Source organism: Ahaetulla prasina, chromosome 7, assembly GCF_028640845.1.
Source record: "Ahaetulla prasina isolate Xishuangbanna chromosome 7, ASM2864084v1, whole genome shotgun sequence".
Classification (NCBI taxonomy): Eukaryota; Metazoa; Chordata; class Lepidosauria; order Squamata; family Colubridae; genus Ahaetulla; species Ahaetulla prasina.
In genome coordinates this window covers 101848904-101873717 of record NC_080545.1, presented here as the reverse complement: position 1 = coordinate 101873717, position 24814 = coordinate 101848904, and the positions used below count along the sequence as shown (strand labels likewise).

Sequence of the window (24814 nt, the reverse complement as noted above, 5' to 3'; positions counted from 1 at the left end):
AAGGAAATGATGCACCATGATGTTACAATCCTTGCTGGGAAGAATAGCAGCTATAAAAATGAATGTTTTGCCCAGGTTTCTATTTTTGTTTCAAATGATACCGCTACTTAAGAACGATATCAAATTACAGGAATGGCAAAAGGGGGTTAATAATTTTGTATGGATGGGCAAAAAACCAAGAATAAAATTAAAAATAATGCAGGACACAAGGGAAAGGGGGGGTCTTAAAATGCCTAATTTAAAATTGTATTATGAAGCAGTTGTCTTATCATTAATTACTGATTGGATTAATTTAACTGAGGAAAGAGTTTTGAATATAGAAGGTTATGGTTTGTTATATGGGTGGCATGCCTATTTATTATATGATAAGAAAGTAGATAATATATTTAAAAATAATATAATTAGAAATGCATTATTGAGGGTCTGGAGGAAATATCAATATAAATTAGATGGAAAGATTCCAATATGGGCATCCCGAGACACATGATAGAAAATATAAATATATATCAAAAGATGGAGGTAGTTACTTATAAAGAACTCCTTTGTATGGAAAAGGGGGAATTACAATTAAAATCCAGAGAAAAGATGGGGGAAGAAGGGAAAAATTATACATGGTTTCAATATGGACAATTACAAGCTAGATGGAAATTAGATCAAAAAATAGGTATTAAGCAAACTGAGGATAATTTGTTAAAACAAATGAGAGATCAAGGTCAACAGCATATTAAGAGGTTGTATAATGTATTAGTAGAAATAGACTCAGAGACTGAATTGGTTAAGGATTGTATGATTAAGTGGGCACAAAATTTTCAGCAACCAATAATGTTGGAAACTTGGGAAAGAATTTGGGTGAGGAATGTTAAATTTACACAAGCGCAAAATATGAGAGAAAATTTTTATAAGATGTTTTATAGATGGCATTTAGACCCCAAAAAGTTGTCATGTATGTATCCTAATGTACAGGCTAAATGTTGGAGATGTGATTGTGAAGATGCCACTTATTACCATATATGGTGGACTTGTAAAAAAGTTAAAGCATTTTGGATTAAAGTATGGTGGATTATGCAGAACATTCTGAAAAAGAAGATTAAGTTTACTCCACAGTTCTTTCTACTAGGAATAATTATGGATTGTACAGCTATAGAGACTAAATTGATTTTGAACTTAATAACAGCCACAAGACTTTTGATTGCTCAATATTGGAAGAAAGAAGAATTACCTACAATTGAAGAATGGACACTCAAAGTATCAAATCTGGCAGAAATGGCAAAAATTTCTGCTTATTTGAAAGACTATACACAAGAAAAATATATTTTAGAATGGAAAATGTGGATTGATTATATTCAAAATAAGTATCAGATAAAAAAAATATCGAATAGCATATGGGTAAATTTAGGAAATATTTTGTATTAGATATATTTTTGAAGGAGAGTGTGATCATGTGTGGAGTGACTAGAGATTATAATTTAGGATTTATTTTGGATTATGATTGTTAGTTTTGATACCCTGCATTTTGTTCTGGGAAGTCGGGGTGGGTGGGGGGTAAGGGGGAGGGGAACTGGGGGGGGTTGAGGGTAGAGGATGGAGTGATGGTTAATGTACAGGGATTATTGAAGATGTATAAATATAATGAATGTAGGGTCGGGTCTGCCCAGCTACCATTTTAGAATGGTGGGGAGGGAGAAAGGAGGAGAGAGTAGGAGGGAGAAAAGAGGAGAAGAGGGGTAGACGAGGGAGAAGAGGAAGGAGGAGGGGTAGAAGAGGGAGAAGGAAGGTGTAGGGTGGCGGGAGGAGAGGATGTAGATAAGAGAAAGGGAGGAAGGTCTGGAAAGTAGAAGAAGGTAGAAGAGGGAAGAGAGTTAAAAGGATGGGGTGGTGACTGGGAAAGCCCGACTAATTGTATATGACTGTACATTGGATGAGTTGTTGGATATGAATGTAAAAATAAAACTTTTTTATAAAAAAAAATATTGTAAATCATGTTATTTTTTTCTATTTCATGCAAAATTCCATAAGGGTTTCCAGTTAGTAATAAACGTAGATCTTGTCTTTAATTTGATGAAAGAAGTGAATTTAGCCACATCAGCAACTTCCATCATTTTCACTTTTATCATTTGTAAACAATCCTGTTTCAAACTTAGTTTTACAGTATTCAAAACTGTAGATTATTTTGTCTCGTTTAAATCTTTCTAATAATTTTAAATAAAAAAAAACATTGATAACTATATTCATCTACCACCAGTTCTTCTCTTGGTTTTATTTGACATTCCCCTTGACAAAATTGTCGTATCTCATGATAAGTTAGCCATTTCTGTTTGCCCATTATTTCTCCTCTACAAACTATTCCCCTAAATGAAATAAAATATTTACAATTCTTTGTACCACTGGCTTTATTTGAGCCCCAAATCCTTCCATCGAATTGTCATCCAGACATTCCTGCAATGTGACCTACGCTAACCCGAACTCTGCGGTCACACAACCCAGATGGGCAGCAGTATGATTGTGTTGAATATCATTGGGGAGAGAAGAGCTTGTAATTGTTGACATTCCCATAATGGAAAAACAAATCATTCCTCACCCCTGGGCACATCTGGATTAGGTAGAACATAGAATCAAAGGACAGGAAGGGACCTCAGAGGTCTTCTAGTCCAACCTTTGCTCAAGGCAAGAGACCTTATACCATTCTGAACAAATGGGTGCCCAATCTTTTTTTAAACCCACTAATGATGGAGCCATCACAACTCCAGGAGGAAGGCTCATCTCTCTCTCTCTCTCTCTCTCTCTCTCTCTCTCTCTCTCCCTTCCCATCCATCCGTCCATCCATCCATCCATCCATCCATCCATCCATCCATCTCTGTCTATCTATCTATCTATCTATCTATCTATCTATCTATCTATCTATCTATCTATCTATCATCTAGCTAGCTGGGAATCTCTCTCTCTCTCTCTCTCTCTCTCTCTCTCTCTCTCTCTCTCTCTCCTCCCTCCCTCCCTTCCCATCCATCCATCCATCCAATCATCCATCCATCCATCCATCTCTGTCTGTCTGTCTATCTATCTATCTATCTATCTATCTATCTATCTATCTATCTATCTATCATCTAGCTAGCTGGGAATCTCTCTCTCTCTCTCTCTCTCTCTCTCTCTCTCTCTCTCTCCCTCCCCATCCATCATCCATCCATCTCTGTCTGTCTGTCTATCTATCTATCTATCTATCTATCTATCTATCTATCTATCTATCTATCTATCTATCATCTATCTATCTATCTATCTCTCTCTCTCTCTCTCTCTCTCTCTCCTCCCTCCCTCCCTTCCCATCCATCCATCCATCCAATCATCCATCCATCCATCCATCCATCTCTGTCTGTCTGTCTATCTATCTATCTATCTATCTATCTATCTATCTATCTATCTATCTATCTATCTATCATCTAGCTAGCTGGGAATCTCTCTCTCTCTCTCTCTCTCTCTCTCTCTCTCCCTCCCCATCCATCATCCATCCATCTCTGTCTGTCTGTCTGTCTATCTATCTATCTATCTATCTATCTATCTATCTATCTATCTATCTATCATCTATCTAATCATTCTGATCTAATATAATTATAGGGCTGGAAAGGATCTTAGAGGTCTTCTAGTCCAACCCCTGCTCAAGGCAGGAGATCCTATAACATCCCAGTCAAATGGTAACTGTAGCCAATCAATTCCCAGCACAATAGTAACGGAAGCAGGAAAAGAAGCTCCCTTTGAGTAATGTTGTCAATAACAAAAGGAATCCTTTCATTAATGTTTCTGGTTCTTGTTGAAATAACAACAAGAATGTGAAATTCTGATAAGGACCGGTTCAAACTGGCCTAAAACAAGAATTTCCCAAAGAGATGAACTTTAATAACCTGAAAACTCATTATAATGTAAAAACCACAGAATGCGGTTGACTCAAGAAACCTTCTGGCCACATCCCTCGGCTGCAGAAGCTCCAGCTGTACAGTGGCACAAATCATAGAGCAGAGACGCCCAACTGCTGAGCTCCACTGCTCCATGTAGACCAAAAGCTTTGGCTGCTAAGTCTCTTCAGCAAATTAATCATATTTAACAGATTAACAGAGTTGGAAGGGACCTTGTAGGCCTTCTAGTCCAACCCCTCACCCAAGCAGGAGACCCTACAGCATTTCTGACAAATGGCAGTCCGGTCTTTTCTTGAAAGCTTCCTGTGATGAAATTCCCACAACTTCTGAAGGCAACTTCTGTTCCATTGGGTTGGGGTGAGATACCAACTGTACGCTGATGACACGCAGCTGTACTTTTCCACCCCGGGCCACCCCAGCGAAGCTATCGAAGTGCTGTCCCGGTGTCTGGAAGCCGTACGGGTCTGGATGAGGAGGAACAGGCTCAAACTTAATCCTTCCAAAATGGAGTGGCTGTGGATGCCGGCACCCCGGTACAGTCAGCTGCAGCCGCAGCTGTCTGGTGGGGGCGAGTCATTGGCCCCGATGGAGAGGGTACGCAACTTGGGCGTGCTCCTGGATGGGCGGTTGTCTTTCGAAGACCATTTGACAGCCGTCTCCAGGAGAGCTTTTTATCAGGTTCGCCTGATCCGCCAGTTGCGCCCCTTCCTGGACCGGGATGCTCTATGCACGGTCACTCATGCTCTTGTTACCTCTCGTCTGGACTATTGCAATGCTCTCTACATGGGGCTCCCCTTGAAGAGCACCCGGAGACTCCAGTTAGTCCAGAATGCGGCTGCGCGGGTTATTGAGGGAGCGGTTCGGAGCTCCCATGTAACACCTATCCTGCGCAGACTGCACTGGCTGCCTGTTGTCTTCCGGGTGCGCTTCAAGGTGTTAGTTACTACTTTTAAAGCGCTTCATGGCTTAGGACCGGGATACCTACGGGACCGTCTACTGCCAACGTCTATCTCCCAATGACCGGTGCGCTCTCACAGAGAGGGGCTCCTCAGGGTGTCGTCAGCCAAGCAATCAGCTGGTGGCCCCCAGGGGGAGGGCCTTCTCTGTGGGGGCTCCTACCCTATGGAACAAGCTTCCCCCCGGGCTTCGACAACTACTGACCTTAGGACCTTCCGCCGCGAACTTAAAACCTACTTATTTCGTCTTGCTGGACTCGCTTAAATTTTAAATTATCAAATTGATTTTATGGGTTTTAAATTTTTTGTAAATTTTAGAGGGTGATATTTTATCTATAAGTAGCCATATCAAATAGGTTTTTTAAGGGTTGTTTTTAGTTTTGTATTGTTGTTTTCTTTCTGTATTTTATTCTTGGCTGTACACCGCCCTGAGTCCTTCGGGAGAAGGGCGGACTATAAATAAAAATATTCTATTCTATTCTATTCTATTAATCTTTGGCCTTCTATATCTCAGAGCCTGCCACAAGATTTCAACTCCTCTCTTTCCCAGCAGCAGAGATGGATGAAGTATGAGAACTGAAGGCAAATACATCTTGAAGGCACCAGGCATTGAAGGTTATGTCCCGAATTTATTCCCATAAATCCAGAGGACATTCATTCCATCCTTTTCCCTGCAGTTGTTGGTCAAAGTTCTCTCCTTCCAGACTTCATTCCAAAGTTCCAAAGCTTTCAGAAGCAACTCCCAAGTGGGAACCACGTAGTTGCTTTGGTTTTTCTCCTTTGTGATGCAAGTCATCATCTCCAGGGACACGTCAGGCGCCATAAAAATTGTGTCGCTTCTTTCACCAGCATTTGTGTAACCCGGGAGGAACGCAGGGCAGATATGGCATCTCCAATGCCTGAAAGAGGTTGAAAGCAAGTAACCGAGACCCTCCTTAAAACAGAAAGGTCTGCGGAGGAGTTGGGAAGGAAGAAGAAGCTACACCTTCTAGCTTCATCCAGGTGAGGAACTCAAGGGGCAAAGGGGCTGCAGAGCCACCGCGAGAGAGTGTCTGAGGGAGGGAGATTAACGCGCTGACCATTTCTGATGCGCCTCAACACCAACCATAGTCTGGAAGGTGCACAAATTGCACGTTTTTAGTGAGAAGAAGCTCACCTCTTTTTTTCTTTCATGCCTACTGGAGCTAAGCTTTCTTTCCCACTCCTCTCCTACTCCCCTGCTATTTTGCTGAGCAAGCTACACAACTGCAGAAGTTGTGAATGCTCCAAGTTGTGAAATTTTTTAAAAAATGTTGGATAACCATTTGTCTGAAATGGTGTAGGGTTTCCTGCCTGGGCAGGGGGTTGGACTAGAAGACCTCCAAGGTCCCTTCCAACTCTCTTGTTGTTGTTGCTGTTGTTGTTGTTGTTGTTGCTGTTGTTGTTGTTGTTGTTGTTGTTGTTGTTGTTATTATAAATTGGGGGGAAAATGGAAAGTTTTTCATCTTAAAGGCTAAAACATACGATGAACGGTTGCAGGAACTGGGAATGCCTGGTCTAGTGAAGAGAAGGACCAGGGGAGACATGACAGCAGCCTTCCAATATTTGAGGGACTGCCACAGAGAGGAGGGGGTCAAGTTATTTTCTAAAGCACCCGAAGGCCAGACAAGGAATAATGGATGGAAACTTCATCCTCACCTGGATGAAGCTAGAAGGAGAGATTCAACCTAGAAATAAGGAGAAATTTCCTCACAGTGAGAACCATCAACCAATGGAACAGAAGTTGCCTTCGGAAGTTGTGGGAGCTTTCACGAAGAGACTGGACTACCATTTGTCAAAAACGGTGTAGGGTCTCCTGCTTGGGTGGGGGGGGGTTGGACTAGATGACCTACAAGGTCCCTTGCAACTCTGTTTTTCTGTTATTCTGTGTAGTAGGGAAGACACAGAAAGGAGGAGAAAGTCCAGAGAGCTGATGAAGGTGTGGAGAAGGAGAAGAGGACAGAAGCGAGGCAAAAAGACAGCCTCTTCCTTTGCATCCCCCACACACACACCTTTTCATCCCAGCAACATTGGGAGGAAAACACCCCTGAAGTCTTCCTCAGAAGACAGATCGAATCCTTTCCACCTTTCTGTCTCCCTAGAAGGCTCTGAGTAGCTGCACCTCCTCTTCATGTAACACTGGCTTCATTTCCATCTTGGTTTTAGGACCTTGTGCTGCTGCGTTGACTCAGGCCAGTGGTGTGATTGTGGCTCCCGGGACACAGAAATTGAGCTAAATTGACAATCTAAGTGGGCTACACGAACAAAGACTTGCGTGTGACCAGCTGCGGCTCGTAGCTCCACACCATGCAAAGGTATAGTTCCTGACTCATTTTATTCTTTGCTCAAATTCTCCCAAATGCTGGGACCAGGGAAATTTGCACCTTAATTAAGAACCTCTCCTAATGATCCCTAAGGTTGTATCTGCCCCACTGATCGATATTTCATTACTATCACTCCTCATAGATTCTACGTGGCTTATTACCTTGAGCCACTCCCCTCTATTGGATGAGTTTATGGATGAGTCCCTTCAATGAGCCCCCAAAACAGGTGAAGGGTTTTGGGAAGATCCAGTCCGTGGATTCATTCCCAGCTGCGTCCATCATCTACAATTCCCATACTACATCTTTGCAAAGGGTTGCAAATGGGGAAACAACTCATCATGCATAGCATGTGTGTCAAATGGCTTTGGGGCAGAAATAACTGCAGGGGTTCAGTTTGTATTTGCAAACTTACTTAATTCATTCCATAAACACCCCCCCCGAATCATCTCTCTCCTACCTGATGGTTTTGATATTCATGCAACACATTTAATTATTCCAGATGGCCTTTGGAGAAGTCTAGAGTTCACTCATGCCTCTGAAGCGGCTTCTTCATGCTGTGATTTGAAAGGAGCAGCTACTCCTGAATTCTGCTGCATTTGAACCTTGTCCACCACAGCTTGAGGGACCTCATGGAAGGTGGCAATCAGACCCTGACGGAGTTCTTGTTCCTGGGTTTCTCTGGCATGCCCAGAGGTCAACCTTTCTTCTTTCTGCTGTTTCTGGCCATCTACCTCATCACCTTGGTGGCCAATTCAGTCATTCTCATTTTGATCCAGTTGGATTCACGCCTCCACAGTCCCATGTACTATTTCCTCAGCCATTTGGCCTGCTTAGACATTTGCTATTCCTCGGTCACCCTTCCCACCATCCTGGTGAACCTCCTGCGCCAACAGCCCACCATCTCCTACAACGAGTGCATGGCCCAGATGTTCTTTCTGATGACCTTTGCAGGAACTGAATGCGCCCTGCTGGCTGTGATGGCCTACGACCGCTATGCGGCCATCTGCGAACCTTTGCACTATTCTCAACTGATGAGTAAGTGGGTGCGAGTCCCTCTGGCTACGGCTTCGTGGATCTGGGGCATGGTTGACTCTGCCACTCACACTGCCCTGGCCACTGATTTGGCCTTCTGTAGAAACAACCAGATCCATCACATCTTCTGTGACGTTCCCCCACTCTTGAAAATTGCTTGCAGTGACACCTATGTCAATGAGATGACTCTTCACATAACAACAGTCTTTGTAGGAGTCTCTCCTTTCCTCCTTGTTGTCATTTCCTACGTCTACATCTTATCTACAATTCTGAAGATCCGTTCTAGCACTGGAAGGAAAAAGACCTTCTCCACCTGTGGTGCCCACTTGATTACAGTCATTGTCTACTTTGGGATGGCCAACTTAAATTACAACCATCCCAGGGTGGGTTACTCCTTGGGAGTAGACACTCTGGTCTCCATCCTATATTGCGTTGCCACCCCCATGCTGAACCCCCTAATCTACAGCCTCAGAAACAAGGAAGTCAAAGGGGCCCTACAAAAACTTCTGGGCAGTCAGGAGAAGGAAAGATAAGTTTCCTGGAAGACAATGAAGGAAAAACTGGATCGCCTTCATTCAAAGATCCTGGAGCACAGGGGAACTGCCAGAAGACTGGAAAAGAGCTGATGTAGTTCACATCTTCAAAAAAGGGGGAAAAAAACCAGATCCAGGACCACAGACTTATCAGCCTGATCTCAATACCAGGGAAGATTCTGGAAAAGATAATCAAGCAATGAATCATTGAACACCTAGAAGCAAACAAAGTAATAATTAAAAGCCAACATGGGTTTGTCAAAAACAGATCATGCTAGACTAATCTCATTGCATTCTGTGACAAAATGACAAAATTAGTGGACCAGAGTAATACTGTCGATATAATTTACTTGGATTTCAGTAAAGCATTTGATAAAGTAGACCATAACCTACTACTAGATAAAGTAGAAAAATGTGGGTTAGACAGCACCACCACCAGATGGATTCGTAACTGGCTAACCAACTGCACTCAACATGTAGTCCTCAATGGAACTACATCTACATGGAGGGAAGTATGCAGTGGAGTACCCCAAGGCTCTGTTTTAGGCCCAGTACTCTTCAACATCTTCATCAATGACTTGGACGAGGGGATAGATGGGGAACTCATCAAATTTGCAGATGACACCAAGCTGGCAGGAACAGCCAACACTCCAGAAGATAGGCTCAAGATACAGAAGGATTCTGACAGACTTGAACATTGGGCGCTATCTAACAAAATGAAATTCCACAGTGAAAAAAGTAAGGTTCTACATTTAGGCAAAAAAAAAACCACACAAAATGCACAGGTACTGTATATGTGGTACCTTGCTCAATAGTAGTACCTGTGAGAGGGATCTTGGAGTCCTATTATTTTATTTATTTATTATTTAGATTTTTATACCGCCCTTCTCCCGAAGGACTCAGGGCGGTGTACAGCCAGAATAAAACAGTACAATATACAAATTAAGACAAAAGTTAAAATAACATATTCAATAAATGGCCGAAAATTTAAAACCGTCAAATTTGACCCATAAAATTCATAAAAGTACCCCAATTAAAATTATTAAAATTCAAAAAGTTTAAAAATTAAGCCAGTCCCGCTTGGATAAACAAGTGTGTTTTCAATTCACGGCGAAAGGTCCGAAGGTCAGGTAATTGATGCAAACCAGGGGGAAGTTCGTTCCAGAGGGTAGGTGCTCCAACAGAGAAGGCCCTTCCCCTGGGGGCCGCCAGCCGACATTGCTTGGCAGACGGCACCCTGAGGAGACCCTCTTTTTTTTTTGTTTTTTTTGTTTACATTTATACCCCGCCCTTCTCCGAAGACTCAGGGCGGCTTACAATGTATAGGGCAATAGTCTCATTCTATTTGTATATATTTACAAAGTCAACTTATTGCCCCCCCAACAATCTGGGTCCTCATTTTACCTACCTTATAAAGGATGGAAGGCTGAGTCAACCTTGGGCCGGGCTCGAACCTGCAGTAATTGCAGGCTTTGTGTTCTTAATAACAGGCCTTACCAGGCAGAGCTAAACCGGCCCCTCTGTGTGAGCGTACGGGTCGGTGGGAGGCATAAGGTAACAGCAGGCGGTCCCGTAAGTACCCGGGCCCTAAGCCATGGAGCGCTTTAAAGGTGGTAACCAATACCTTGAAGCGCACCCGAAAGACCACAGGAAGCCAGTGCAGACTGCGCAGGAGCGGTGTTACACGGGAGCAACGTGTGGCTCCCTCAATCACCCGCGCAGCTGCATTCTGAACTAACTGAAGCCTCCGAGTGCACTTCAGGGGTAGCCCCATGTAGAGAGCATTGCAATAATCCAGACAAGAAGTGACAAGAGCATGAGTGACTGTGCATAAGGCATCCCAGTCAAGGAAGGGGCGCAACTGGCGAACCAGGCGGACCTGGTAAAAAGCTCTCCTGGAGACGGCCGCCAAATGGTCTTCAAACGACAGCCGTTCCTCCAGGAGAACGCCCAAGTTGCGCACCCCTTCTGTTGGGGCCAATGACTCGTCCCCAACAGTCAACTGCGGCTGCAGCTGACTGTACCGGGGTGCCGGCATCCACAGCCACTCCATCTTGGAAGGATTAAGTTTGAGCCTGTTTCTCCCCATCCAGACCCGTACGGTTTCCAGGCACCAGGATAGCACTTCGACAGCTTCGTTGGGGTGGCCCAGGGTGGAAAAGTACAGCTGCGTATCGTCAGCATACAGCTGGTAACTCACCCCAAAGCCACTGATGACCTTTGCCCAACGGCTTCATATAGATGTTGAACAGGAGAGGAGAGAGAATCGACCCCTGAGGCACCCCACAAGGCGCCTCGCGGTCGATCTCTGCCCTCCTGTCAACACCATCTGCGACCGGTCAGAGAGATAGGAGGAGAACCACCGATAAACGGTGCCTCCCACTCCCAGTGGACAACCATTTAGATATGAGCCAGCAGTGTGCAGCAGCTGCCAACAAAAAAGCCAACACAGTTCTAGGCTGCATAAACAGAAGGATAGAATCAAGATCACGTGAAGTGTTAATACCACTTTATAATGCCTTGGTAAGGCCACATATTCATTCAGTTTTGGTCGCCACGATGTAAAAAAGATGTTGAGACTCTAGAAAGAGTGCAGAGAAGAGCAACAAAGATGATTAGGGGACTGGAGGCTAAAACATATGAAAAACGGTTGCAGGAACTGGGTATGTCTAGTTTAATAAAAAGAAGGACTAGGGGAGACATGATAGCAGTCTTCCAATATCTCAGGGGTTGCCACAAAGAAGAGGGAGTCAAACTATTCTCCAAAGCACCTGAGGGTAGAACAAGAAGCAATGGGTGGAAACTAATCAAGGAGAGAAGCAACTTAGAACTAAGGAGAAATTTCCTGACAGAACAATCAATAAGTGGAACGACTTGCCTGCAGAAGTTGTGAATGCTCCAACACTGGAAATTTTTAAGAAAATGTTGGATAACCATCTGTCTGAGATGGTGTAGGGTTTCCTCCCTGGGCAGGGGGTTGGACTAGAAGGCCTCCAAGGTCCCTTCCAACTCTGTTATTATGTTATGTTATGCCTTCCTATCTTCTCTGCTTATTCTTGTCTATGGACCGACAACTTTGTTCTTCCAAACGAGGGGTTGTGTAACTGCAAACTTCAATATGGCTCATTTGCTCAGTGTCTCTGGGATTCTCCCGGCCATATCCTTCTTTCCTATGTCCCCATTTTGGTTTAACCATTTAAGGTGGGAATGGAAAAACAACACAAATCTAGAGAACTTTCTCCCACCTATTTCCAAAACATTTTTCAAAGTATTTTCCACGAGGCAAGGATGTCCTTTGACTGCACAGTTGTTTATATTAAAGCTGGGAATTCTAAATAGCCAATGTGACCAAAAAAAAAAATGGTGTAAAAATAAAAAAAATAAAATTTGTTAACTGAGAACTCTTTGTCAGAACTGCCATCTCCACCTTCAGCATCGCTCTGCTAGATCCCAGCTTGCCATAAACCAATGTGGGAGGGAATTGCTTAAATTGCAGGAAAGAGGGGCGGGAAACAGAAACTATTCATCATACCATCCTGAGACATCGGTTCAACGCCCCCAAGACCAGAGGCCTGGGAGGGAAAGCACAACAGCTCACCATCTAGTCCAGGGGTCTCCAACCTTGGCAACTTGAAGCCTGGCAGACTTCAACTCCCAGAATTCCCCAGCCAGCAAAGCTTTGGCTGAAGAGGTTGTAGAAAAAATGCTTTTAAAAGTTTTTTTTTAAAAAAAGTTGGCCACGCCCACCCAGTCACATTACCCCCCCAAGCCACGCCCACAGAACTGGTAGTAACAAATTTTACATTTCACCCCTGAGGAGAACCTATACTATTTCAGATAAGTAGCTGTCCAGTCTCTTCTTAAGAACTTCCAGTGATGGAGGACCTGCAATTTCTGGAGACAACTTCTGTTCCACTGATCAATTGTCCTCACTGTCAGGAAATTCCTCCTTAGTTCTAGGTTGCTTCTCTCCTTGATTAGTTTCCATCAGTTGCTTCTTCTCCTGCCTTCTGGTCCTCTGGAGAATAGGCTGACTGTACTGAAGATTATCTACTCTGCCTTCAAGAGTCTTTGGAAGTGCTAGAGAATGCAGAGGACCACAAAAAAATCATCTAACCACATCTCCATGATACAGAAGAACTGAAGTGGCAAAGAAATAACGGTGGAGATGTCTACCTCTATGGTTCCATTGCAGATCTAAAGTTCTCTCCTACAAGGCTTTACCTATCTGGGACCCTCCAAAGTTGGTGTTGAATACCAATAATGCCCAGCCACGCAGACTGAGACGTTATGGGAACTAAACTCCAATACATGTAGAAGATGCTAACCTAAGAAAATTGATGTTCTGGGTTTAGGAAAAACAGAAGATACTCAGTTCTCTCTTGAGAGTCTTTCCTTCTGGGAATGGAGGTTGTCCTAAGCTTTGGCTCCCACTCTTTGCCCTTCACTCCAACCTTCGCAGGGAGGAATCCCTCATGTGCAACTACTTCACATTTCTCCTTGTGGTGCATGTTGATCTCGAGGGACATTCAGATGCTGTACAAATCATCTCTCTTCTTCAACCAGATGACACAGGATTGGGGCATCTGATACCACAAAGAGGCTCAGAGGAGGAAGGAGAGACCTCCTCAAGTCAGAAGAGGAGACCAGGGAGAGCGTGCAAATCCCTCCCTCTCTTTGTCTCCCACTCCCCTTCTCGGTAGCACCAGTGGACCCCATAGACAGTCACTGGGAAAGATTCAGCAGCAGAAGGAGGAAGAGCAGCAGGACATGCCAGCTTCATTCTGGAGGCTGTTACAAGGTGAGGAAGCCACAAAGAAAGGACCTAGCAAAGGACCTCAGACCTGGGTCCTTCTGCAGCAGGGTACCTTGGTGAGTGGGATGCTGAAGGAGAGATTTATCGTGCACCCTTTTTAAATCAATCTTTTTGTCACTCTCTAAGGTTCATAAATGGCATCTGATTCAGATTTTTCAATAAAGTCTCGTTCTTTTCTGATGTCAGAGAGAGGGGGAAAAAATCTAAAATAAAGTATTGGTGGTGAGGAGGCAGCCAAGGACCTGGACCTTCTCCCTGGAGACCTCCTGACCATAAAGATGAGAATGATGAATATTCACTTCTTGGTGTCAAGTCAAATATTTTGGGATGGGACTCTTCGGGTCATTTATTGAGTACCAAACTCCCCATGCCTCTTAAACTCTCTTTACACACACACACCAGTGAAAACCCCTTTCTACATGGGTTTGAGAAAGAAGTTGCATGTGAAGGAAAGGAATTTGGGAAGAGCCTAGCAGTGGAGGGGAAGCAACGGAGTTTTGGGGGGTGAGGAGAGGAAGAGAAATTCCAGAGGAGGGTTTGCTGGCCAGGAGAAGAAGCTCAGACTGGTCCTGGATTTCTCCTGAGGACCAACATGGGTGATCATTGATCAAAGCAAGAAATGAGCATCTCACTGGTCCATCTAAAGGAGGGTTGGGGTCACCTGGATGAGTTTGAAGTGTGGTTGCAGGGAGAGACAGAAGAAATTCCAGGAGGACCACCTCTTGATGGTTGCTACTTCACACAACCCACTTACCAAGAGAGGGGGAGACTTGTTGGGATGTCAATTCACATTTAACGTATGTGTCAAAATGCTTTTGGGGAGAGTTAACTGGAGGGACATGGCTGTCATGAACTGCCCCCCACTCACTGAAAGGACCATGAACATCCCCGGGAGCATCTCCCTCCCCCTCCATGAAGGCTAACCATGCAAAGCAACGTTCGGTCACTCCAGAGGGTCTTGGAGAAACTTGTGAAGGTTCTTCTCAAGGCTGTGATTTTAAATCTTCCCCCAAAAACTAACAAATTCTTAGAGGAAAGGATGTGTGGGAGCCAAAGAGAAACACAGAAAGAACGTGGGTAACTTGGGGCAATCGTGAAGTCCTCATTTCTCAGAAAACTTCCCATTCTCAGTCAGCTCTATCAATCCTTCTATGGAAATGTAACAGATATTTTTATTTGTTACTAGGACAATATTTTTTTTCTTGATGATAGTAACAGCAGAAGAGTATAGAATGAACTTGAGGTTTGATTATTGTCACTGTCTAAATTCACATCACCTATTCTTTATGCATCTGTATGACTGTATCACTTTTTCCTCCTTTCCCAAAATGTATAAAAAGGAATGGAATCCCTCCCTCCTACTATAGTCTGGAGAGAATGCCTCCGGTCCACACGGTTACGCAAATACTGCAGTGAGGCTGGGTTATGGGTTTTGGGGTCCTGAGTTTGATTCCAGACTATCCCACCCAGTTGCTTGTCCTTGGTCTCCCATGAGACTCCACCAGCAATGAAACCACCCAGAGATGGGTGACACTCTTGACGCTCAACAGTTGGAGATGCTGCTTTCTTCTGAGTAACCAGAAAGAGCAATTTCACTCTCTCACCTCCAAACTCCAGAGGCCGTGAAGAGAGGACCCCAAGTAAGTGAATGGATCCCTCTGCAGTTGCTTTGGAAAAAGGAATTGTGCTGCTATTCCCCTGATCTCAACCTTTGAACCAGGAAATAGTCAATTTCATAGTCAGCCTAAATATCAGTCAAAGAGTCAATTTTCAGGCAAATTTCCTGCTCCTATTGAAGTCAATGGATCAGGAAATCCATTTCTGCTTTTTTTCCCCAAAGCAGAACCAGCTCAGCTTGTCTCTTTTAAGAGGAATTAATGACTGCAGTCTTTTTTAATTTAATTAATGGGAAGGTGATAGCGAATGATGATGTTTTTATTGTGTGTCACAGTTATTACAAGGAATGTGCACATTTCCATTGCTCCCTCCTAAATTCTGCTGTTTTCCCATCTGTTCCTTGCAGCTAACTTTGATGGACCTCATGGAAGGTGTCAATCAGACCCTGCAGGTGACTGAGTTCTTGTTCCTGGGTTTCTCTGGCATGCCCAGAGGTCAACCTTTCTTCTTTCTGCTCTTTCTGGCCATCTACCTCATCACCTTGATGGCCAACTCAATGATATTCATTTTGATCCAGCTGGATTCACGCCTCCACAGTCCCATGTACTATTTCCTCAGCCATTTGTCCTGCTTAGACATTTGCTATTCCTCGGTCACCCTCCCCACCATCCTGGTGAACCTCCTGCGCCAACAGCCCACCATCTCCTACAACGAGTGCATGGCCCAGATGTTCTTTCTGATGACCTTTGCAGGAACTGAGTGCGCCCTGCTGGCTGTGATGGGCTATGACCGCTATGCGGCCATCTGCAAACCTTTGCACTATTCTCAACTGATGAGTAAGTGGGTGCGAGTCCCTCTGGCTACGGCTTCGTGGATCTGGGGCATGGTTAACTCTACCATTCACATTGCCCTGGCCACTGATTTGGCCTTCTGTGGAAACAACCAGATCCATCACATCTTCTGTGACGTTCCCCCACTCTTGAAAATTGCTTGCAGTGACACCTATGTCAATGAAGTAGCTCTTCATATAACAACAGTCTTTGTAGGAGTCTCTCCTTTCCTCCTTGTTGTCATTTCCTATGTCTACATCTTATCTACAATTCTGAGGATCCGTTCTAGCACTGGAAGGAGAAAGACCTTCTCCACCTGTGCTGCCCACTTGATTACGATCCTCATCTACTTTGGGATGGCCATCTTGAATTACAACCGTCCCAATGCGGGCTACTCCTTGGGAGTGGATACTCTGGTCTCCATCCTATATTGTGTCGTCACCCCCATGCTGAACCCCCTAATCTACAGCCTCAGAAACAAGGAGGTCAAAGGGGCCCTACAAAAACTTCTGAATGGTTAGGACAGTGTTTTTACCAAACTTGGCAGTTTGAAGATATGTGGACTTCTATTCCCAGAATTCTCCAGCCAGCATGACAACCTCTGAACCAGAAGCTCCTTAACCTTGGCAACTTGAAGATATGTGGACTTTCACTCCCAGAATTCCCCACCCATCCCAGATAGTTCTACTTATTTCTTTTTAGTGGGACTTTATTAAGGTTCAGCATCTCCAGTTTGTCTTGTTGTGTTCAATATGGAGCGCCAAGACCTCTTCCTTCAGAAAGATCTCAGGGAAGTTTCAGTTCAATCAGAACCCTACACAATTGAAGCATCAACATGGGTTTCATTTCCATTGTGCAACACCATGAGATGCCCAGAGTCACTTTAGAATATGGGCGACTATAGAATATGAATGAATGAATGAATGAATGAATGAATGAATGAATGAATGAATGAATGAACGCTGTGGGAAGACTGTTCCACTTGCAACCTCCAAGGTTATAAAATTTAAGAACCTCCAATGTGTGAGAAGCCCCTACCCCTCCTAGAAGAATGAAATATTTGGGGGGGGTATTAAAAAGGCAGAATATTGTATTTCCCTAAAGGACAAATGGAGAAAGATGCTCTTAAAGACAGAAAGCAGACTCCAGTCTTTCTTAATAGCCCCCAGCAGATATTTTGTGCCCATTAAGAAAGATTGGGCCAGCCTATTCACAAAACTTTCACCTCCAGTGATGGGATTAAAAATTTACATTCTCCTCCACCCAAATGGGCCTCTGGTGGCTCAACAGACTAAGTCTGTCTGTTATTAACAGCAGCTGCTTGCAATTACTGCAAGTTCAAGTCTCACCAGGCCCAAGGTTGACTCAGCCTTCCATCCTTTATAAGGTAGGTAAAATGAGGACCCAGCAATTAAGTTGACTTTGTATATAATATACAAATGGATGAAGACTATTGCTTAACACATTGTAAGCCGCCCTGAGTCTTCGGAGAAGGGCGGGATAGAAATTCAAATTTTTAAAAAAATTCTAAGAACAGAACCTGACCATTCAGGGCATAATAAGATAAACCCACTACCACTAGAAGACACAGAGCTCACTACATTGCACAATTTGCTAAGGGAATTTCAGACATTGCACAACACACATACACACACACACACACACCAAGCAGCATTTCAGGACCCGTATAAAAATCCTGGCACTCATCTAGCTAATTGTTCAGCTGACCCAGAACTGTCTCTCTGTGTGGTTCTGTTCACCAATAAACTTCCTTTCCAATGAGTCTCCACGTTGTTTCCAGCGTCTTTCTCCCAGCTTGGGACAAAACCAGATGGATTTTCCTTCCAACAAATGAGAATTGAGCTAACCAGTAAGATCACCAGATGCCGTTGCATTTTGTAGCTATCAATTTGCAGATTGGATGTTATCTCATACATTGACATGTAACTGGGAAATTAAACACCTTTGGATTTAAATAATTTTGATGTCGCTTATGGTTTAATATGGCGCTTCCTCTGTTTGCCACAGGCAGGGCGAGTAGTCCTTAATGGGTCCAAGTCTACATGGAGAGAAGTAAGCAGTGGGTCCCGTCTTAGGCCCGGGACTCTTCAATATCTTCATAAATGACTTAGATGAGGGAATAGAAGGGGAACTCTAAAATTTGCAGATGATACTAAGCTGGCAGGAATAGCTAGAAGATAGGCTCAAGATACAGATGGATCTTGACAGACTTGAACACTAGGGCCTATCTTAACAAAATGAAATTCAATGTAGAGAAAAATAAAGTCTTACACTTAGGTAAGAAAAACCAAAAGCATACATATAAACTGGGGGAAACCAGGTGGCAATTAAGAAGTAAGAAAGAAAATTGGGGGTGTTCCTTGGAACCCTGACACCAGGCTTAATAGCAGTGACTGTGAGAGGGATCTCGGAGTCTTAGTGGACAATCTGCTAAATATGAGCCAGCAGTGGGCAGTGGCAGCCAAAAAAGCCAATGCAATCCTAAATTACATTAACAGAGGGATACAATCAGGATCAAGTGAGGTCCTAATACCACTCTATAAAGCCCTAGTAAGACTGCACCTAGAGTACTGCATCCAGTTTTGGTCACCAGACTATAAAAAAGATGTTGAGACTCTAGAAAAAGTGCAGAGAACCAGGATGATGAGGGGACTGGAAAATAAAACATATGAAGAACGGTTGCAGGAACTGGGCCTGGCTAGTCTAGTGAAGAGAAGGACCAGGGGAGACATGAGAGCATCTTCCAATATTTGAGGGGCTGCCACAGAGAGGAGGGGGTCAAGCTATTTTCCAAGGCACCCAAAGGCCAGACAAGGAATAATGGATGGAAACTGATAAGGAGAGAAGCAATCTGAAAATAAGGAGGAATTTCCTGACAGTGAGAGGAATCCACAAGTGGAACAGAAGTTGTCTCCGGAAGTTGTGGGAGCTTCATCACGTGAGACTTCCAATAAAAGATTGGACTGACATTTGTCAGAAATGGTGCAGGGTCTCCTGATTGACGGGGGGGAGTTGGTCTAGATGACCTATAAGGTCCCTTCCAACTTTGTTAATCTGTTATATTATGAGGACAGATCCTGGTGATGTACAATTGCTGTAGGAAGGGGAAGCATCTGATTGTTCCATGCAAGAGGAGACAGGTCATCTCCACTTCCCCTATCTCGGGGCAGGGTTGTGGTCTGTTGTGTCACACAGCAAGTAAGGGTACTGGAGAAGCGAGGGGTGGGTGCCCACCGTAGGGCAGAACTTCAAGGAAGGAGCTTCACATAGTTAGCGGGGAATAGGCCAACTCTGCCATGGCAAGATCCACGCCACCAGCCTTCATCCACCCGCTCGATGGATGTGATGGTATCTCCAGGGTCAAAGGAAATCTCATCATCCCCCTCTGGGAAAAAAAATGGAGAAGGTCTTAACACTTGTTCAGACCAGGAGTAAGTAGCTTCCTGACAGTTAGAACAGTTAATCAGTGAAAAAACTTTCCTCCAGAAGTTGTGGGTGCTCCATCGCTGCAGGGTTTCAAGAAGAAATTGGACCACCATTTGTCTGGAACGGTATAGGGCAGAGGTCTTCAAACTTGGCAGCTTTAAGACTTGGGGACTTCAACTCCCAGAATTCTCCAGCCAGCATAGCTTTATCAGCACCGAAGCATACCGGCAGCCTTGGATTGCTCTTCTTGAAAACATAGCTGCCTGGAGAATTCTTGGAGTTGAAGTCCACAGGTCAATCCATGTTTGTTTGTTATCGACTGCAGCTCGGGAGTTCCAGGCTTCCATGACGGCCTTGGACCTGATTCGAGTAAATGATGGCCCTACACACATGGGGGGAGGCACGCTGGATCTGATTTATATCTCTGGACAGTGGCTAAATGATCTGGAGTTAGGTGATTTAGTGACAGAACCTATGTCATGGTCTGATCATTTTCTCCTTCGCCTAGACTTCCGGACCGCCACTCACCACCGCAGGGAGACGGAGCCTATATGTTGGTTCCGTCCCAGGCGCCTGATGGACCCTGAGAGGTTCCTGACGGAGCTTGGGCCATTCCCTGAGGATCTGGCCCGCGGCACGACCGAGGAACTAGTCGCGGCCTGGGAACAGGCCGCGGCTGGGGCCCTGGACCGTGTCGCCTTTGCGGCCTCTGACCCGGCGCAGATCTCGTCCGGCCCCTTGGTTTTCTGAGGGGCTGAGGGAGATGAAACGCCGGAGAAGATGCCTAGAGAGCACCTGGAGGTCCAGTCGTTCCGAAGCTGATCGGACACTAGTTAGGTCCTATTCTAGGACCTACCTGGTGGCAATGAGGAGGCGAGGCGCCCACGCCCACCCTCATTGCGCCGGCAGATAACCGCCCGGCCGCCCTGTTTGGTGACCGCTCCTCCTTCATCAGGAGGTGCGGGATGACCCTTGCAGGACGTGCCGAGGAGTTTAGTGGTTATCTATACGATAAAATCGCTCAGCTCCGGGACGGTCTGGACCGAAATTGGGATGATCCAAGCGAGAGAGGAGACACGCCTTGTTGAACCGGTTTGGGATGAGTTTGACCCTGTGGCTCCGAGGACGTGGACAGGTTGTTGGGGAGGCTTCACGCCACGACATGTTTACTGGACCCGTGTCCTTCCTGGCTGGTACTGGCCACTCAGGAGGTGACACGAGGCTGGCTCCAGAGGATTATCAACGCTTCTTTGTTGGAAGGGGTTTTCCCTGCCGCCTTGAAAGAGGCGGTGGTGAGACCCCTCCTCAAGAAGCCCTCCCTGGACCCAGCTATTTTGGGTAACTATCGTCCAGTCTCCAACCTTCGCTTTGTTGCGAAGGTTGTAGAGAGTGCTGTGGCGCGACAGCTACCCCAATACCTGGATGAAACTGTCTATCTAGACCCGTTCCAGTCCGGCTTCGACCCGGATACAGCACGGAAACAGCTTTGGTCGCATTGGTAGATGATCTCTGGCGGGCCAGGGACAGGGGTACCTCTGCCCTGGTCCTATTAGATCTCTCAGCGGCTTTTGATACCATCGACCATGGTATCCTGCTGCGCCGGTTGGGGGATTGGGAGTGGGAGGCACCGTATCGGTGGTTCTCCTCCTATCTCTCCGACCGTCGCAGACGGTGTTGACAGGGGGCAGAGGTCGGCCGCGAGGTGCCTCACTTGTGGGGTCCCGCAGGGTCGATTCTCTCGCCTGCTGTTCAACATCTATATGAAGCCGCTGGGTGAGATCATCAGTGGCTTCGGGTGAGATACCAACAGTACGCTGATGACACCCAGCTGTATTTTTCCACCCCGGCCACCCCAATGAAGTTGTTGAAGTGCTGTCCCGGTGTTTGGAAGCCGACGGGTCTGGATGGGGAGAAACAGGCTCAAGCTTAATCCTCCAAGACGGAGTGGCTGTGGATGCCGGCACCCCGATTCAGTCAGCTGCAGCCGCGGCTGACTGTTGGAGGGGAGTTATTGGCCCCAAAGGATAGGGTGCGCAACTTAGGTGTCCCCCTGGATGACCGGCTGTCGTTTGAAGATCATTTGACAGCCGTCTCCAGGAGGGCCTTCCACCAGGTTCGCCTGGTTCGCAGTTGCGCCTTCCTTGATCGGGATGCCTTGTGCACAGTCACTCACGCTCGTTACCTCTCGCTTGGATTATTGTAATGCTCTCACATGGGGCTCCTTGAAGTGCACTCGGAGGCTTCAGTTAGTCCAGAATGCAGCTGCGCTGGTGATAGAGGGAGCTTCGAGCTCCCACGTAACACCGCCTCCCGCGCAGACTGCACTGGCTACCTGTGGCCTCCGGAGTGCACTTTAAGGTGTTGGTTACGACCTTTAAAGCGCCCCATGGCTTAGGGCCTGGGTACTTACGGGACCGCCTGCTGTTACCACATGCCTCCCACCGACCCGTACGCTCTCACAGAGAGGGACTTCTCAGGGTGCCGTCCGCCAAGCAATGTCGGCTGGCGGCCCCCAGAGGAAGGGCCTTCTCTGTGGGGGCTCCCACACCTCGGTACCAGCTTCCCCGGTTTACGCCAAATACCTGACCTTCGACTTCCGCTTAACTGAAGACATATCTTTTCATTCGCGCGGGGCTGGCCTAAATTTTAAATTTTATATTTTAAATTTTAAATTTTAAATTACATAAATTTTATCGATTTTAAATTCTCTATTAATTTTAAATGGGGTTTGGTTTTATAAATTTTAAGGTTTTAGGCTAATTATAATAAGTTTTTTAATTCGTATTTTAAATGGTATATTGTGGTGTTCTGTATTTTATTGTTGCCTGTACACCGCCCTGAGTCCTTCGGGAGAAGGGCGGTATAAAAATCAAATAAATAAATAAAAAAAATGTTTGAAGACCTCTGGTATAGGGTCTCCTTCTTGAGCAGCAGTTGGACTAGAACAGGGGTCTCCAACCTTGGTCCCTTTAAGACTTGTGGACTTCAACTCCCAGAGTCCCTCAGCCAGCAAAGCTGGCTGAGGAACTCTGGGAGTTGAAGTCCACAAGTCTCAAAGGGACCAAGGTTGGAGACCCCTGGACTAGAATGCCTCCAAGGTACCTTCCAATTCTGTTATTCCTCACCCATCATAGTCCCCTCCATGTGGTTCCCACTCCCCATTATCCAGAACAATTGACTTACCTCCTTGATAGTCATAGAGGGCCAGAGCAGAGAGGCTTCCTTCACTCACATCATATATGTGCTCTTCAACACCTGAAAAAGAAAAGAGTGGAGATGAGGTATCTTATTATGACCACTGTCTGAACGATCCTGCCTCTTAACTTGAAAACAGAGTTGAAGCTCAACTGCTCCCACACTCAATGGTGCAAGAATTTAAATCAAGGCACATCAATCACAGAGGGATATATTCCAAGAGGGATCTTGGAGTCCTAGTGGACAATCACTTTAGATATGAGCCAGAAGAGTCATACAGCTGTGAAAAAAAGACAATGCAGTTCTAGGCTACATTAACAGAGGGGTAGAATCGAGGTCACGTGAAGGGTTAATGCCACTTTATAAGGCCTTGGTAAGGCCACACTTGGAATACGGCATTCAGTTTTGGTCACCACGATGTAAAAAATGATGTTGAGGCTCTAGAAAGAGTGCAGAGAAGAGCAACAAAAATGATTAGGGGACTGGAGGCTAAAACATATGAAGAACGGTTGCAGGAACTGGGTATGTCTAGTTTAATGAAAAGAAGGACTAGGGGAGACATGATAGCTGTGTTCCAATATCTCAGGGGTTGCCACAAAGAAGAGGGAGTCTAACTATTCTCCAAAGCACCTGAGGGTAGAACAAGAAGCAATGGGTGGAAACTAATCAAGGAGAGAAGCAACTTAGAACTAACGAGGAATTTCCTGACAGAACAATTAACCAGTGGAACAGCTACCTTCCAGAAATTGTGAACACTCCAACACTGGAAGTTTTAAAGAAGAGATTAGACAACCATTTGTCTGAAGTGGTGTAGGGTTTCCAGCCTAAGCCGGGGGGGGGTGGACTAGAAGACCTCCAAGGTCCCTTCCAACACTGTAACTCTCTTAATCTGCTACCAACAATGCTTCAGACTGTTGAATAATTTACCCCTTCCCTTCCTGCTCTTACCCTTGCAAAACTTTTTTGTGATGTTCAAAGGGAATTTGTCTTCCTGTGGTTTAATTATTCTGTGTCCTGCATTCTGAGGGAACTGGGAAACTCTTAAAAGGGGACCTGGCTGGGGAACTGGGATCATTCTTCCAAAGGCAGTCTCGTCCTCAAATCCAACCTATTTATTTATTAAGTTTTATATATCTGCCCAACACATAGGAACTGTAGATGCCTTACAGAAATAAAACCCCAAATATAAACCCTCATCCACAGGTGACAGCAATCAAACCAGCCACTTGATGGGCTCCATATCATTCTTTGGGGTTCCCTGGACCGCTGGCAAAACCAGGGTTTCGGGGCATTTGGAAAGACTAGTGGGACCAGTTTTATCTCCGCAGGGATGATGTTCCACAAGAAAGGAGCCACCACAGAGAAGGCCCTGCTTTTTGATCCCACCAGCTGGACCTCCTTAAGAGAGGAAAGTCGTAACATGCTCTTATGTTCTGAAGTGACTTTCTCTAGCCGAGCTTTTATTAAGCAACGATCAGCACGTACTACACATTTACGTCAAGACTTGAGTCTCCAGCATGAAGGTAAAGTTCAACCTACTCAACCAACTTGCTCTGCTTCTCTCACCTGAAGAAGTCATTCCTCCAGGCTGGCCGCTGCAGAGTTCCTCATAGTCCTGGTCCACCTCAGCACCATCATCTTTGGAGGTGTGCTTGTGGTCCGGCATTTCTTCATAATCCCCCCCTTTGTCGTCAACTAAGGGAGGAGGTTCCTCGTAGTCCACATTTTCAACCACCTCCTCATAATTATCTCCATCCTCAATGCTTTCCGTATAGATGGGCTGCTCCTGTTCCTGGTGGCCAGAAGGTGGGAGAGGAGGAGGCTCTCTGGGGTCACCTTGTAAGTCCAGGCTCCGTGGAGGAAGAACAGGGGGCTCCTCCTCTTCCTCTTCTTCCTGGGAAAAGAAGAACCACGTCCCTCGACAAACTTGCTTCCCATCAAGTCTACTTTTTTCTGGAGGAACCAGAATTTGACTTGATGGAACACCCACCTAGGACAACAGTTCATGCATAAATTCAGACAGCAATAGTCCACACTATATGATGCCGGTAATCCTCGACTTATGACCATAATTGAGGAGGAGGAGGAGGAGGAGGAGGAGGAGGAGGAGGAAGAGGAGGAGGAGGAAAAGGAGGAAGAGGAGG

General features: G+C 45.4%; 3 protein-coding genes across 6 annotated transcripts in view; 2 read left to right on the top strand and 1 right to left on the bottom strand.

The window, feature by feature from the left end:
- The first annotated feature begins 7569 nt into the window (after positions 1-7569).
- LOC131202610 (olfactory receptor 5V1-like) lies at positions 7570-8765 on the top strand. Its single transcript, XM_058191714.1, has one exon. The coding sequence runs from the start codon at positions 7830-7832 to the stop codon at positions 8763-8765; it is 936 nt and encodes a 311-aa protein (XP_058047697.1). The 5' UTR covers positions 7570-7829.
- Positions 8766-9617: 852 nt separating this feature from the next.
- LOC131202380 (olfactory receptor 5V1-like) lies at positions 9618-17435 on the top strand. Its single transcript, XM_058191313.1, has one exon. It carries the CDS (start codon positions 15545-15547, stop codon positions 16547-16549), a length of 1005 nt encoding a protein of 334 aa, XP_058047296.1. The 5' UTR covers positions 9618-15544; the 3' UTR covers positions 16550-17435.
- Positions 17436-17624: 189 nt separating this feature from the next.
- GOLGB1 (golgin B1) overlaps positions 17625-24814 on the bottom strand; it is a 67679-nt gene continuing 60489 nt past the window's right edge. For all 4 annotated transcript variants that reach the window (XM_058191309.1, XM_058191307.1, XM_058191311.1 and 1 more), the window contains 3 exons: positions 24237-24564; positions 22659-22730; positions 17625-19434 (listed from right to left, as the gene is read on the bottom strand). In XM_058191309.1, coding sequence (XP_058047292.1) covers positions 19298-19434; positions 22659-22730; positions 24237-24564 — 537 coding nt within the window. In that variant the 3' untranslated portion in view covers positions 17625-19297. The remainder of the gene's footprint in view (positions 19435-22658; positions 22731-24236; positions 24565-24814) is intronic.

Bases quoted from the DNA above. Each gene is read 5' to 3' on its own strand.
- LOC131202610 (XM_058191714.1), top strand. From the start codon at position 7,830: ATGGAAGGTGGCAATCAGACCCTGACGGAGTTCTTGTTCCTGGGTTTC.
- LOC131202380 (XM_058191313.1), top strand. From the start codon at position 15,545: ATGTGCACATTTCCATTGCTCCCTCCTAAATTCTGCTGTTTTCCCATC.